Source organism: Lepisosteus oculatus, chromosome 6 (genome assembly GCF_040954835.1).
Source record: "Lepisosteus oculatus isolate fLepOcu1 chromosome 6, fLepOcu1.hap2, whole genome shotgun sequence".
NCBI classification, from domain to species: Eukaryota; Metazoa; Chordata; class Actinopteri; order Semionotiformes; family Lepisosteidae; genus Lepisosteus; species Lepisosteus oculatus.
In genome coordinates this window covers 51,353,522-51,368,917 of record NC_090701.1, presented here as the reverse complement: position 1 = coordinate 51,368,917, position 15,396 = coordinate 51,353,522, and the positions used below count along the sequence as shown (strand labels likewise).

General features: G+C 40.1%; 2 protein-coding genes across 2 annotated transcripts; both read right to left on the bottom strand.

The window, feature by feature from the left end:
* Window positions 1-2,418: 2,418 nt before the first annotated feature.
* adhfe1 (alcohol dehydrogenase iron containing 1) lies at window positions 2,419-11,438 on the bottom strand. The gene is made up of 14 exons (XM_006633900.3): window positions 11,337-11,438; window positions 10,761-10,798; window positions 10,363-10,409; window positions 10,210-10,263; window positions 9,015-9,169; window positions 8,426-8,622; window positions 8,026-8,103; window positions 7,668-7,773; window positions 6,450-6,602; window positions 5,805-5,903; window positions 5,299-5,377; window positions 4,341-4,437; window positions 3,551-3,708; window positions 2,419-3,062 (listed from the first exon to the last, which is right to left on the bottom strand). Exons 1-14 carry the CDS (start codon window positions 11,387-11,389, stop codon window positions 2,979-2,981), a joined length of 1,398 nt encoding a protein of 465 aa, XP_006633963.2. The 5' UTR covers window positions 11,390-11,438; the 3' UTR covers window positions 2,419-2,978.
* A 1,238-nt stretch (window positions 11,439-12,676) lies between these two features.
* Window positions 12,677-15,171, bottom strand: rrs1 (ribosome biogenesis regulator 1 homolog). The gene has a single exon (XM_015353702.2). The coding sequence runs from the start codon at window positions 15,148-15,150 to the stop codon at window positions 14,050-14,052; it is 1,101 nt and encodes a 366-aa protein (XP_015209188.2). The 5' UTR covers window positions 15,151-15,171; the 3' UTR covers window positions 12,677-14,049.
* Between the last annotated feature and the right edge of the window lie 225 nt (window positions 15,172-15,396).

Genomic DNA, 15,396 nt, shown 5'->3' with positions numbered 1-15,396 from the left:
CCAATGCACACACAGACCAGCGACAAGCATTTGTATTGTATAAGTGCCCTTTTATTTTCTAACTACATTCACTGTCACTCAAAGACACAACAAAAACAGCATTCGCAGCACCAAAAGGTCCTTCCCAGGGTCATAACGAATCCGGAGGGACAGCAGTCTTCCCTGTAAAGTACTGAGGAGAGGCCACTCGAACGTTTCTCCTTAGTGCCTGTAGTCTCTGATGGCCCACTTGAAGGAGAGGGGTACCACCCAGTCCTATTTCCCCAGTCTCCGTTCAGGTAACACTAAAAATCCTCTGCGGGCTGTATTACATTCCCCTCGGTTTGAACTGGCGGGTCTCTGTGTTCCTTGCCTTCAGGCGTTAAAAGTCTCTGTACAGTACCTCTGTTCCAATGCCAATGTCTCCTGTGGTCAATACTGCTCCCATCACCTCTGCAAGCTGTGAAATGTTAAGCCAGTTAAAGGCAGTAAAACACCCTAAGACATTCTTAGCTCAAAGCTTCTCTTTACATAACAGTCTTCCAGTAATCCTCTGACCTAATCTTCTTAATATTAGATTAAATTAACTTCACTTCTGAGTAATTCTGTTAGAAGATTAATCATCTTCTATTTATTGCTCAACAACACAAGTGGTAGTTCAATACCTAACTCGTCATGGCTCTTAAAACAGGAACAAGCGAAGGTATTCCATCAAAGGAGTAGCAGTAACAGAAGTATACTGCACGCTTCTTGTTTTCCAGGGGAATATTTTCAAAGCGAAAAAGAGGCTTTTGAAAACAGCTCCATTCAGATTTTAGAAACTGACACCTGTTCGACATGCTTTGTTGTACGCTTGTCAGTTCTTTCAAAGGCATCTCAAAATGGTTTTGCTTCCTAGGACAGATTTTCTTTCATTTCAGTAACATCTTAAAGATGATTCTCAGTGGAAGGGATACAGATTTTTAAATTTTAACGCTAAAAAAATACCTTATATAAAAAACAATAAAAAAGATCCACCGAAAAATACTGGAACTCCGAAGTAAAATCAGGTTTCATTTTATTTAAATTAGATTAATTTTTATTTGTGACCATTAAGTCGACAAGGATGACATTTGCAATAAGCTAGATTGATAGAATAGTCAGTTCTATCCAGCGATTTCAAGTATTGGGAAGCTTTCATTATAACTAAATTACTGAAATGTTCAAGTACATGAATGTAAAGGCCAAACATTTATGATATTCCTCAACCCAAATGGGGGAATTTTGACTTAATACACACAGTATTCATAGGCAAATTTATTACTAATTTATAAATTATTTTCCTTGGAATTAAACTGTAGGATCGGACATGAGGTTGAGATACAAGATATTGACTCAAATGGGTGAATACACATTTTGCTTTGTATTTATAATAAATTTAGGAGGAACTGTAGAATTCTGTGTTCACATAATGAAGTGTTTTGTGTTGAACAATGGCAAAAAATCTCAAATAAACACACTTAAGATGATATATCGTAAAACAATCAAATGTGAAAAAGACCAAAGGGGGTGAATACTTTTGAAAGCTACTGTAATTGTACATATTGTGTTTAACTTAAAATAATATGTTGTACTGTTAATATATTGTATTTTCTAGTTTTTTTTCAAGGTCTGTTACTGAGAGACATGATGGCAGAATTGCAAGCAGTTCGCAGAGACTGACCAGAATGCAAAAATGATTTTGAAAGAATAATTTTATTTGCAACATTTATATATATATAATTTATTACACCATGTAAAAATCTGGGTGTTATGATAATGCAATTGTTTTGATTTAGGAACTACAAGAAACTGTGATTTAGTGATTAAAGTTCTCCTCTACTAAATCAGGTCTGCTTGAAAGCTCTTCCGCGGCTCTGGAGACACAGTATGAATGCTGGTGGTCCAGGTTATTTTGTCGTCTTGGATCACAGCAAATCTGCTCACAAAAGAAAGGTATACCTGTATATTAAGTTAATCCTGATTTTGCACTACCACATTGCACTGACCAAAAAAAAACACCCTGCAGCCAACTCATTTGCAACAGTTAACTCCATATATAACAATCACATCACTCTCATTAACTGCTTATCCAAATCACAGTCATGGTGGCCCACAGTCACCCTGAGATGTGGGTTACACCCTGGACAGAATGTCAGTCTGCCGCAGGGCATTCACATTGACTCACATCAGCTCCTACAGTAACACTCTACAGGCATTTGGAGATACTGATACCTGAACAGCACAAATTGAGACACAGGAAGGAAACCGGAGTACCTGGAGAAAGCTCATGTAGACATCGGTAAAGGTGCAAACCCCATGCACCCCAGGAGTTAAACCCAGGGTCTACTGTGAGGCAACAATGCTAACTACTGCACCACCTATTTGACACAAAATAAAAAAAAATAAAAGCCAAACATATTCAAGTATCATTTCAAATTTATTTGTGATGAAACTCATTTTGTTCACGGTTTTTCGGTAAGCTAGTGGAAGGCTGGCTAATGCACGGGAGAGAGACACAAAAAGCAGATGCCTGGGATAGTGGAAGCTGGCAGTACATTCAGAAAACCAATCTTGAAATCTGTGACAGCCCGGTCCAGACCACACCTACTGCCTGTAGGGGGATACAGTTTAATTATAACATAAACGTAACACAAGTCACTGGGCTGAAACATGGGACATCAAATGTAACATGATTGTTCTTTATGAAAAAAACGCCAGTCTGACCATTCTAATTACGACTACTAGTATAATTGAATAGCTTATTTCATTCAGAGTTCTAAGAAATCATTGTATGATTACAATCTAAAGTAATTAGGACAAAAGTAACATTCTGCTTTTCTCTAGAATGTAGTGTTGAGAGCTGTGTGCCATTATCCAATACTGTAATTGCTACTGGTTTTCGCTCTTGGTCCAGACAATGATGAATCCTTAGCAATGCGGATGTGTAGTTGCTGACAGAGGGCAGAAGTGTCTCTGTTTCAGTACAGTTTCAGGGAGGCTTCGAAGAGGTCTGTCAGGTCTTCCTCTGTGTGGGCTCTGGGAGACAGTTTGGTCACTCTCTCCTATAGAAGGAGTGATTAAATTACTATGTTAAACTTGGCAGGATGTAATGCTAAATTTCTTACAAAACGAATACAGCATTGATAGTCTAGTATCCGATTGTCAGGACTCTGCATTGTAAGTAGAAAAACTGCAATTCTGGGCAGTAACCATTCTAATAAAAACAATACAAGGAGGTTTTTGAAGTTGTAACAAAAAGTTATCGTCTAGTAAAGTATTCATGGGTTTTAATATCCAATAACTATTTGAAATTGTTTGGAAAAAAGAAATATAATTAATCTTTCTTAAATTGTATGAGGTAGTAAAATTTACTGTTTAATAAAGTTCATAATGTTTATTAGAGTATACCAGACGTTCTGAAAATAAAAATATAACAAAAAGCTTTGGGACTTACACTAACAACTTTACTACCCTATACTATATATGTTCACAGAGATGAAATATAAAATTAGGTGAATAATATGAGAATACACTGTAACTTCAAAATTACCTGGGGAATAGTTCCTTTAACCAAGGCAGGAATATCATCTGTAGTGTAACCAACGGCGCTTAAGCCATCATCAACATTCAGATCAAACAAAATCTTCCTCAGGACATCTGACAAAATCAGCCCAGCATCTCCCTGCTTGGCATTCCGGACATCAGCTCCTGTAGCGAGACAGAAACCAGTCTGCTTAGCTCACTAAGGAGAGAAAATCTCTTCTTGACTCTGTGAAATCGTACAAGTTTAGTCATTTATTGACACTGCAGGATGTTGTTGAAAGCAACACACAACTCCATCTGAATGAAGAGTACGGAGATATAAAATAAAATATTCTCAAGCAATATATTAAAAAACGACATGTTCTCTTTTCAAGGGATGAGGACACCCACACCCTAATTCAACCTTTAGAGGACTTCAAGGGAATATCTTACAAACCCACAATGTGCCACCTCAACCATGAATCTGCTAAATAGAAATTCCCAGTGCATAGGAGCAGGCAATAAACTTTGATCTATTATTACTATATACAGAAAAAGTATACGCATATTCCTTTGTAATTTGAATTAGATAACCTGCTGCTGGTATTGTTTCTAAAATTGAAAGACGAAACAGAGTGACTTGACACATCTGTCATCCATTCTGAAATATCAAGGTGTAACAAAATATCAGCCTAATAAAAGTGATATAAGAAATGCAATGAGCCTGTCATTAAGCTTTTGTAATGTAAAAAAAATGGGAGAACATTTAAAGAGGAAGAAGACTTTTGCACAGCACTGTACGGTATGTACAAAGGCACCTAGTATTTCTGCTGCTTCCAGGTGACGTTCGGGACACATGCAGGCTGTGAAGGTGAAAACTGCAGGCGAAGTGAGCACCACTGACAGACCATGAGGCTGAAGGCGAAGAGAAGGATAAAACTTTATTAAGACACAGAAATACTACAAAACATACTGAACATATAATTTGGCAGAAACAGCAGAAGAACAAGAGCCTTGTGCTGATGTAACATAGACCAAGACAGGTCAATTAAAATTAAGAATTAAAACATCAATCCATCTTTCAGCACAGCAGACAGTGAAGAGATTGAGATCACTTTATTAGCCCTATACAATTTCTTGCATTTGGAATTTGTCTTTTCGCATACCCCAGCTTGCTCTCCATGAGATCTTTGATGAATATGCTGAGAGGTGACAAGCCTGACTGTTGAAGAAAATACTGAATACCCCTTGAGACAGTTCAATTCCTCCAGACTTTTAAAATGGCACTTTTGAGGAGTCTCAAAAATCAGACCCTTCTGTTGAAACCTACTCTGTAAATACCATTGGTTCATGTCAGCTCAAAACTTGACCAAACATCCTCTTTTCAAAGGACGTAATTTCAATATATCATCGATGGTAACAGCAACAATTCCTTTTTGTGCATTTAGTATGTATGTGCACAGACCTTTTCTTCCCACATTACACTTGGAAAGGGAGACACTTGTGGACCTGGGTGACATGCAGGAACCACATTAAAACACAGCAGAGCACCTCAGGTAGAGACGTGAGGAGTTACATCATCAATTGAATTAAGGGGATAGTTTCGAGAAGCTGGACTGCGAAAACCCATCATGGAATTTAGCCAGGACACTAGAATAACACCCCTACTCTTACACACAGTGCCAAGGGATCTTTAATGAAGGAAGGTTTCGAACAATGGCCCCTCCTACAGTACAGTTTCCATACTGCTAACGTACATGAAAATAAGCAACATACGACTAAAGGATGGTCCACGTTATAGCCTTCTGCTCTGAAAGTCTTCACGTGTCCGGCAATAGGATAAGACATTCCGTGGCTTCATGAAAAGAGAAAAGACCAATTTGCTTAGTTAATTCAACGGTCACAATATTTGAGTACAACAGTGATTACTTCAAGCATATAATCGAACTGTACTATTTAATCATTTTAATTTACTAGATAGATACTTTATTGATCCCGTGAGGGAAATTGCAGTGCAACAGCAGCTTAACACAGAAATCCACTACATCCACTACAACAGATGGATGATGCAGAAGTCTCTTTTGTAACTTTTCTAACATGTCTATTGTTCTCCACAACATATTTATTGCTCTGTTATTATTTATTTTGTTTGTAATGTACGGTCTACATTGTGTGGTGTTGTATGGCATGGTTGTATTGTATAGATATGGCAATAACTCCTCTACTCTCTACTCTACTCTAACTGAAGTCAAGTTACAGCAAAGCACATCTGTGACGTTTACCAGAGGTGAACCCCGGCGTTTCCAAACCCTATTCCTGCAAACACGCTTGCCAGGTGCATGCTGGACCGGGCCTCCAGGTCCCCCGGATCCCTCACTGCCCTGCAGACAGAATCACAGGCTGTAACCTCTCCAGCCCACGGCAGGAGCGCTTGTCCAAACTAAGTGCTGAGCAGCACACTTTTTCAGCATGTCACTGCAGCTGGTATGCTGCACTGTTTTAAGTCACACGGCAAGCCTGTATATTTCAAGAAATACAAAACCCACATTCCACTGTTCAAAAACGTAAATTCATTAAAACACAAACATAAATGATGCATATAAAGTGTACTATGTATAAAAAACATAAATCTAAGCTTATATAAAGAACATAAACTTCATATAAAGTTGTAATTATGTTGTCAAGTTTTCTTGTTGCTGTTAATTGTGGAGTTGTCAACTATGTAGGAAAATCTACGCTGAGCCATGTGGTCAAACAGAAGCAAAATGTTCCTCCCTTAATCTGCGTACTTTTGACAGTTTTATTAGTTTACTAGTGACAGACCAAGTCTGTCCTAAAAGGAAACTGCACAATACACTGGTATTAAAATAAAAACACCATAAGCAGAAAGACACCCAATAAAAGAGAGCGGAGTGCCCGTTACATACCGTTTCAGGTACTTCGCCACAATGCGGAGGGCGTGTCTGGACCAGACGTCACTGATGGGGTTGCTGCCCTGGTAAGCAGGCCTGTGGATAGGGTTGGTGGGACAGGGGCTACGCAGGCTGTACGGCAGGGCTGTGTACGATTCCAGGGCATGGCTATGCACAGAGACCAAAAAACATCTCAGTCCCCTTCTTCCCCTTTCTTCAACAGGGAAAATGACAATGTTATGCTAATGAGTAACCAACAGGAGTCATGGATATGGTGGCGTTTTCACCATAAAGAACTGGCAGGCACCACCGACCCCTGCAGTGAGGTTGACAGGAGCAGCTCATGCTGATGTTAACAGCCTCTCTAACGTGGCTCATAGGATGGAAAGAAGCTTGCCGAGTTGACGTGATTACATGCTTTAATTCCCTTTACAATAAAACAACATCTCTGGCCCTGAGATTTTTTTACATTTCATAAAGAAATGTGAAAGCCTGTTCTAAAACAGACACATATTTCTGACCTACTTTTGTCGTGTACAGAGCATGTTTGCTATTCTTACACTAACCATTCATTATGAGAAACCTGCTTACTCCTTATTCCTGGAATAATTTCCTGGGAACATTGGAAGCACAGCACTTTGGAGTTCAGAAGGCACACCCACACATTTAGGGACACCAATTAACCTAGCCAGCACGTGGGAGGAAATCAGAGCATTTGGAGAAATCCCATATGAACCTGGGAAGAACATGCAACCTCCACACCTCCTTGGTCTTCAACTTAACCCAGGATCCAAAAAACTGAGACGCCACTGTGCTAATTCTTACACCAAAAAACTTGACAATTACAAACAATAATGTGTTTTCACAGACCATAAAATTACAGACACCATCTGTCTCCCAGATGCATCTAACCCTATCAATCTCCTCCTCCCTTATCTTTCTCCATTTGCCAGTAATGCTGCCATTGCCCACAATGACTGCAGTCTGCCTGATGAAAGCTTCATTTGTACTTCCAGTATCTCCACAGTATGATCAACACATTTTTAAGGTGAGAAATAATCCTGTAAAAAAGTGAAAAGAAATGTAGAAGTGACAACAGGTCACGGATTTCATTTTGTAAAATTAAGTATCTTTCTCCTTTCAGGTCGAGAAGCCAGTGTTAGGGAGCTTGTTATTAAAAAGTTCACAGTTCATGCCAAAAGTCATCAAAGGTAATCATAGTTTAATACATACCACAGCACGTCAAAGCCACTGTTAGCAGCGACTCTCTGGGGCATGTGAAGAGTGTGCAAAGGATCCACCATCCCAAGTGTCGGTTTGATAGCTCTGCTAGCAATACCTTAGCAATGGACAATTGATACACAAGCACAGAGGGAAAAAGTACATCTGTATGAGGAATACTGCAGTACATTCATTGGTAATTGACAGTCTGCTTACAAACACTGCATATGTAGATTATGTTTGATTTCAGTCAAATAAAAACAGAATTAATAACTTCAAATAAAAAATATAATAATCACAATTAAATAAATAATAAATGTTTATTTAAATAAAAAAGCTTCTCGAAGGCAAAGGAATGTACAGTACCTACCAGTTTTTGCTTTCAAACTCTCAAAGTCAAATATTGCCACTCCAGTTGTTTCACTTCCCGTCCCGGCTGTTGTTGGCACTAGAAGAACCACAACCAATACCTGTATTTACAGCACTGTTCAGAAAATTAAATACGTTACGTTCCATTCATTCTCAAGTCTTTTGTTGAGAGTGTAAATACTGCTCACTTGTGACTCTGTATGTCCTAACAGCATAGGACTCTTAAGAAAATGAAGTCAAAAGAGACTTAAAACAGGTGATTTGGCTTCTTACCCAATTAACTTGCTCAGTAGTTTAATTAAGATGTCAGAGATCAAATGAAAATTAGGAGTCTGAGGCCCTTTCATGTTGCTCATCTCTAATCTAAAGGCAGTGATTTCAAATCTTATCTTCAACAATACCTGCGATCAGTGGCTTGAGCACAGCTGTGACTGCCTTTCCCTTCCCAATGGGAGCGTTGACAAAATCAAGGAAATCGGCCTCTGGGTGGCAGTCATACAAATTGGCTACTTTGCAGGTGTCAATCACTGACCCCCCTCCTACAGCTATATAGGCATCAAACTCCCCTTTCCGTGCAAAATCGATAGCCTCCTTAAAGCTGTAACAAAAAAAGAAAAGCACTGAAAGACATGTTTCTGCTCAAATCTGTAAAATGAGCTTTTAAAACTCGTTGTTGTCAGAGCTGTTTCTAAATAAATCTCAAACTGGATAATAAGGCATGATAGCACGATGGTATGGAGTGACAAAACTTGAACATAAGTACACAACTTGTAGACAGTCTGCAGAGAGCTGTGTTGCTGGAAGGTGCACATCCCTAAAAATGACACGCGACATCGGGCCCTGAAGCACCGATCCTGAAGCCCAGAATGTGTCATTGCTGGCTCACTGGACTCACGGGTGTCCTGAAATCTCAGCTCTTATGGAGAACTGTCACTTAGGGACAGTCAACTGAATCATAAGGAAAACATGAGGAGCTAAGAGTGAGCTGACCTGGCATCTGTGGGCTCCACCCGCACCTTGTCATAACACTTGAAACGAACCCCATGTTTCACCAGAGAGTCCAGGACAGCTGTGAGAGGGGGCAGCTGAGACAGGTTCTTATCCGTCATCAAGCACACATTCCTAGATCCCAGGTTCAGGAGGTCCTGCATAACCCAGCAGAATAAAGATGAAACGTCTTGTTTTTTCTTAAATCCACATGGTGAATATGCATGTGTAAAATATAAAACAGTACAACAAATAAACAGCAACAATTGTAATTTGTGTTAAACCCTTATTAACACTTACTAATTAGTAAAGGTTCAGTCCACCTCTCTTCTGATTTTTTGTATGCTAACCAAATATATATTTGCTTTATAATATGGATTCTAATGAATAACTGGAATTAATGTTAGAATCCTATATATAGCAAATATAAACATCTGCTATTATTAGACAGTATGCACCTTTTGAGACAGGAGTTTAACGCATGTGATTGAAAGTCACTTTAGATAAACATGTCTGCCAACTTAAGAACTCTACACAGACCTAGTATACTGTTTAGTGGTATTGGGTTAAGTACCTAACATTCCAGATGCAAACTGGGGCTTAAGGAAATGGTCTACCTTGACAGGCTGAAGGAACTAAACACTTTCTGTCTTCATTAGACAAGGTAATCAGGGGACTTGATACAAGTATTCATCAAGTGGGAGTACACTGGTGGTGGAGCAGAGTCCCCACTGCCTGTAAAGCACTCTGAGTGGAGTGTCCAGAAAAGTGCTATATAAGTCTAAGGAATTAATAATAATAATGTATTCAAAATCCTCAAAGGCTTTCTTCAGAATGAACGCCAATTAGAGAACACAAGCAGAAATGATATACCATAGAAATGATATGGAAGTGCATTTGAAACCGATAACAGCAGTAACTGCTGACTGTAGGAGTCTGGAACAAACTACCATGCCATGTAGCTGAAAACGAAACTTTCAAGAAACATCCGGATGGGCCCACCGAACAATTAACAACTAACTGCTAAACAGGCTAGAGGGGCCGAAGGACCTTTTCAGATCTTCAGTGCAATATTGTAACTAACTCTAAAAAAGTAATTTATCAGTGAAAACAACTTAAATAAGCTGGTCATGTTTGGCATATACCCAGAGAGAGATGGATTTAACCTCACAAATTTATGAAAAAAAAACCCCATTACCATTCCAATTTCTCTGGTAACCCCTTCTCCATATCTGATGTTTGAGCAGGCCATCTGAAATATAAGCAGGTAGAGTAAAAATGTTTCAGCACTAGTTTGCAGGCCTTAAGCACAACTTTGAATCTACTGAATTTACAATTTAAAATCACATACCTCAAATGCATAGTCTGTTGTTTTTCCACTTGATGTATGCCCTGAAGCTAGAACACAGATTGAACTTTGTCATGAAAAGGAAAGTTAAAACTGTAGAGAGAGAACTGGAATGTACAGTATACTGAATCTGAATAAATCTAATATTTTCTACCAGAGTGTAGATCTAAGATTAACAGATCAGCAACAAAACTACAATATAAATCTATAATTTCATTTTTTGCAGTTTTCCTCATTTTCTGCTTTGTTTTTATTAATCTTCTGTCCTGTTTCAACTTCAGCCATAGGTCCCAGCTGAAGATTTTTAAACACGCCATTTTTACTTCAGAATAATTGTAATCCTTTGTCATTTGGCAACAGTACCGGGTTCAGCTTTAACGCAACTTCGTATTACAAAATACCTTGATAATAGCTGTGAGAATGTGCAGGACATCTGCACCTGTGACAAAACAGGAAAAGAACAATTCAAAAATCAAATAGTGTACATATTTTATTTAAATATTTACTATACATGCTTTTACATGTGGTAATTTATTGTATTCTGCTTTTAAGACTAATGCATAATTATCCCAACTTGAAGGCCACCCATCTGTCAAAAAATGACACCTCTCGCATGGCTGGGGTTTGTGCACGTTCTGTTCTACACTCGCCTGCAAAGTCGTTACTTTGAAGTGTAACTTCAGCTTTTCTTTCAACAAGTCGCTTTATCGACTGAATGTATGACTGTTTTTAAGGATCGTTCTAAGGAACAACCACAATTAATATTTTTTTAAACAGACGAACAAATAATCTTGAATATTACCGATTTGTTTTTTTTTCTCTGAATTACGTGGCTCTAGGAATTGCACACATGTAAGCAAGTAGCACGATTGGGTAAGTATGCGTTACTGCGTAAGCAAACATTAGCATGTTTACAGGTGGAGACGTTTCTGTATAACCCGTAAACCCCATTTTCGGATTTCTGCAAAGAAACTTACGCAGCCCTTTCCAATTGCCTGAGCAACTGCACGACTCTCTCACGTCCTGCCATTGCAGGCGAAGTCTTCCAGGGGCTCTCCGGCGGAAGAATTGTGGGATATAGGAGGACCGTTGAGGCGAAACCATAGCGCTGCACGTTAACATGATCACAACATTTTGTTCTGTTTATATTTATTTGGCATTTTAGACTTCTCTAGTACACCGGCATCTCAGCAGTGGACATTAACGTGTCGTTCTCTAGTGTAAATGAACATTTAGACAATTTATGTAAATTAATTTCGATAATTTATATAAAAAAAAGTCATAAAGCAGCTGTAGGTTAATTTTAATTCCGATTATGTGCTGTTCACGACTGGTGCTACTTGGGGACCCTGAAGCCTCATTTTCTGCAGTACTCAATAAGTCAGCACATTAAAATACAGTTGTATCGACGTCTTTTTAAAACTTCTTCTCGTTTTGAGACCCAAGATGTGGCTGACACTCAATACATTGGACATCAGTGTCTAGTGTATTTACTGTACAGAAAGTTTTGACTGGAGAGAAAGGACAATTTCTGCCTGTCCGTGTTAAGTTTTGTTGAAGCTGCGACGACCTCTAGCGGTACGAAAGGCACACAGCTCTTCCAATAACTTGCAAAAGATCTGCACGCAAGACAGTCGCGCCGTTTGGTCTTACAGGACATCCTCAGCTACCCGATTTTATAGGGCAGAAGCAGCAGTGATAAATTAAACACATTGGTCCAATTAAGGGAACTTCACCCCTTGAGAATTTCAGGGGATTCTGATGTTTGCCACAAGTTCTTTCTAAATTAATCAACACATCGTTTTTAATTGATCACTTGTCAAGCCAGGTCGTGTAGAAAGTGATGGTTTAATGATTACTTATAAAAGCTGCTGGTTTTGAACTCCCCAGAACCAGCATTAGGAACCCTTAACCTAGGGAAACCCAAACTTAGCCGTTGTCATAGTAACTGTGGCATTCCTCTTACACATTTACTTATCTGTAGACCAATTTTAGTCTCCACCACAAGGTTAGGGCTAATAAGATTAATAACATGTTGATAAGATTACAAGGCCAAGTTCTAGAAGTACACCAAAACAGCATTAAAATGTATATTAACAGAGTTTTAATCTCTTATCTTCAAACTTCACTTTAGCTTAAATGTTTGTTTTCAAGAGGGGAATCCGATTCTCTCATACAATTTGCATAGATTTCAGATCTTAAATGACATAAGGTTACCACTGTAACAATGAACACTAGTGATTATTAAAACAGCACCACTCAAACATACAGTAGTAAGTAATTAAGATTATACAAAGAAAATGAACATTTCCACAGCAACTGTTTGGTGAACGTTTATTCATAAGCCACCAACTTCAAATACATTCTGTAATATTTACTCTTCAGACAGCAGCAAAATTAGGCTTATGCACACCTTAAATATTCAGATTCCCAAGTCCGACACTTAATTTTCTTAACTTTAGGCACATATACGAATGCTGGGCCTTCATATTACCACCCTTTAAGCCCTTCAAACAAACTAGAAAGACATTACAAAAACCATCTTTGAAGACATAAAAGAGTCCATTAACTGTAAAAATACTATCACACGCAGAATGTATTCAGAATACAAGTAGTACAGAACTTTGAATATTTGTTATTCCCTGTCAGAAGCTGAAAAAACAGTCCCCCATTGTATGTGTCATGATAGTATAGAGCCCATCTAGGGCCTGTAATCAAGTGAATTTCACCCAGTCAGGTCAGCAAGTTAGATCTAAAGTTAACCTAACCTAAAGTTAGACCAAGGCCAATCATAAAACCGACAAAATGACAGGCAAGACAGATTTCCACTGCACAGCAGTTACAGCTGTATCAGGTACCAGATATCACTAGCTTATTTTGACTGAATCTAGGTCAAGACTAAGGCTGCAATTATATCAACTCTTCTGTTTCATAAATACCTGATGTAAAAGAGAATGCAACTCGAATATCAATTAAAACATGCTGCTGTACAATAGAATCTGAACTACATTTAGGCTCATGATAAGGTCTTCTACATTTACACCCATTTATCATTTGTTAACAGATGGGCATTCTACATGAGGCAAATGAACAAAAAACAATTTGGACGAAGGGCTTTCAGAGCTCAAAGCGAAAACAACACACGATTCTACGGAGAGACTTAATATTCAGTCGAGAGAAATTTCACTCATCCAGCGAATTGTCACGCACAGTACCGTACACTGCAAAAGAAGCAAAGCAAGGCATCGTATCATGTGGAGGAACAATAGGGTTACTCCATGCTGAAAAGAGAAGAAAGGAAACAACGTTTCGGCGGGGCGGAGCATTCTTCGGGTGTAAGAGTTAAAGAGTCTTCCAGCCGAAACGTTGTTTCCTTTCGTCACTTCTCAGCAGGGAATAAACCTATTACTTGTTCCTTTGCAGCTGACGCAGCTACGCACCTGAACTACCATATCATGTGTCCTATTAACCATCGGATACAAAAATATTTAACCCAGTGCACAGTTCATTGATGTGCGTCCCATTAAACGTGAAACCAGTTCCACGGGGCCTCACGGTTATTTCTTTGGGGGGGAACAAGGCACCAAGGTTTGCAGAAAAAGTTCGTTCTGTACAGAACACCGAATGACGACTGCATCTAGACACGCTCCTCTTCCACGCCAGGCAAAACGCGAGAAGCCCGTGGCGCCTCTATCGCTTCCCTTGCTTCATGCGTGGCTTTCTGTTCTTGCCTCCGCCTCCAGCGCGTCCCTTTTTCCCCTTTCCTTTCCCAGAAAAGTTACCCTTGCGGCCCTTTTTCCCTGGCGTTTTCCTCCTCTTGGACCCCGACTCCACATCCTCTTCCCTCATCTGCTTGTTGACGGCTTTGGTGATGTCCAGCCTGGGTTTCTTGCCGTCCATGATCTTGAGCATGTCCAGCTGTTTCTGCTTCTCGCTGGAGAAGTCGCCGATGAGGGGCTGAAACTTCCTTTTCTTCCCCGTGTTTCTAGCCGGCTTCTCCTTGGGTAGACGGTCTTGAAACTTACCCACGGAGGCCGTGGATGTCTTGGCCACCTGCATGGCCATCTGCAGCTCCGCTTTCGACTGCTGGCTGGCGGGCGTCAGCCCAGCGCCGGGCACTTTGATCTTCTGCGCCCGGGCGATGTTCTTCAGCCGGTTCAGCTCGTTTTTGGCCACCCTCTCCTTCTTGGCCTTTACGCGCTTGGCGAACTGGTCCTCGTTGGGGTCGGCGGTCGCGGGAACCTCGATCAGCCACTCTTTGGTGTCGTCATTAGCTCTCTTGTAGCCCCACCGCCTTTTCCACTCCTTGTGTACGTCGTCCCACACCAGGTTGGTTTTCTTCTTCTTCTGGATCCCCTTCAGCTTGGCGAATTCCTCCCATTTGGTCGGCGCCCTGGGTTTAGGCACCGGTTTCTCTCTCGGCAGCCGAGTGGAAGGGTCGGGTAGCTTGGCCACTATCACCTCCTCGACCCTCTCTGTGGGCAACTTCCAGAGCTCATTGATGAGCAGCTGCGTGTTGCCCCGGGCGAGAGAGCGCAGGAACTCCTCTTTTTTCTGCTGCTTGAACTCTCGGACGTGGGGAGGATTTTTATCAGATGCAAGCAAGTTCCCCAGGTCGAACTCGAGTTCGAGTTCTTTGTGGACCGAGATGCTTTTGAGTTTTTCGGCTTCTTCTTTCTCGGCTCTGGCGAGCACGTCTTCCACACTGCAGGACGCCATGACGGTCTCGCTCTCAAAGGAAGCACGCTGGAGCCCGTGGGAAAGGTCAAGCGACTGTTTCCGGGTCTCCATGGATGTGGTTTTACGTGCAGGTTCCGCTATGTGGCGGTATTTAACCGTAAATACGAAATTAAAACAATATATATTCAGCCGTGGTGGAGAAATGCGCATTTCAGGCGTAGAACTGTATATCGAAATTTCACAAGAAAAAGTATAACCAAAATAAATTATAGTTGTTGTTAAACTAATTTTACATACCTCTCATCCTTCTATGCAAACCAGTTGTGAAAATGAATTTCTTTAATAATACTCAGTAAT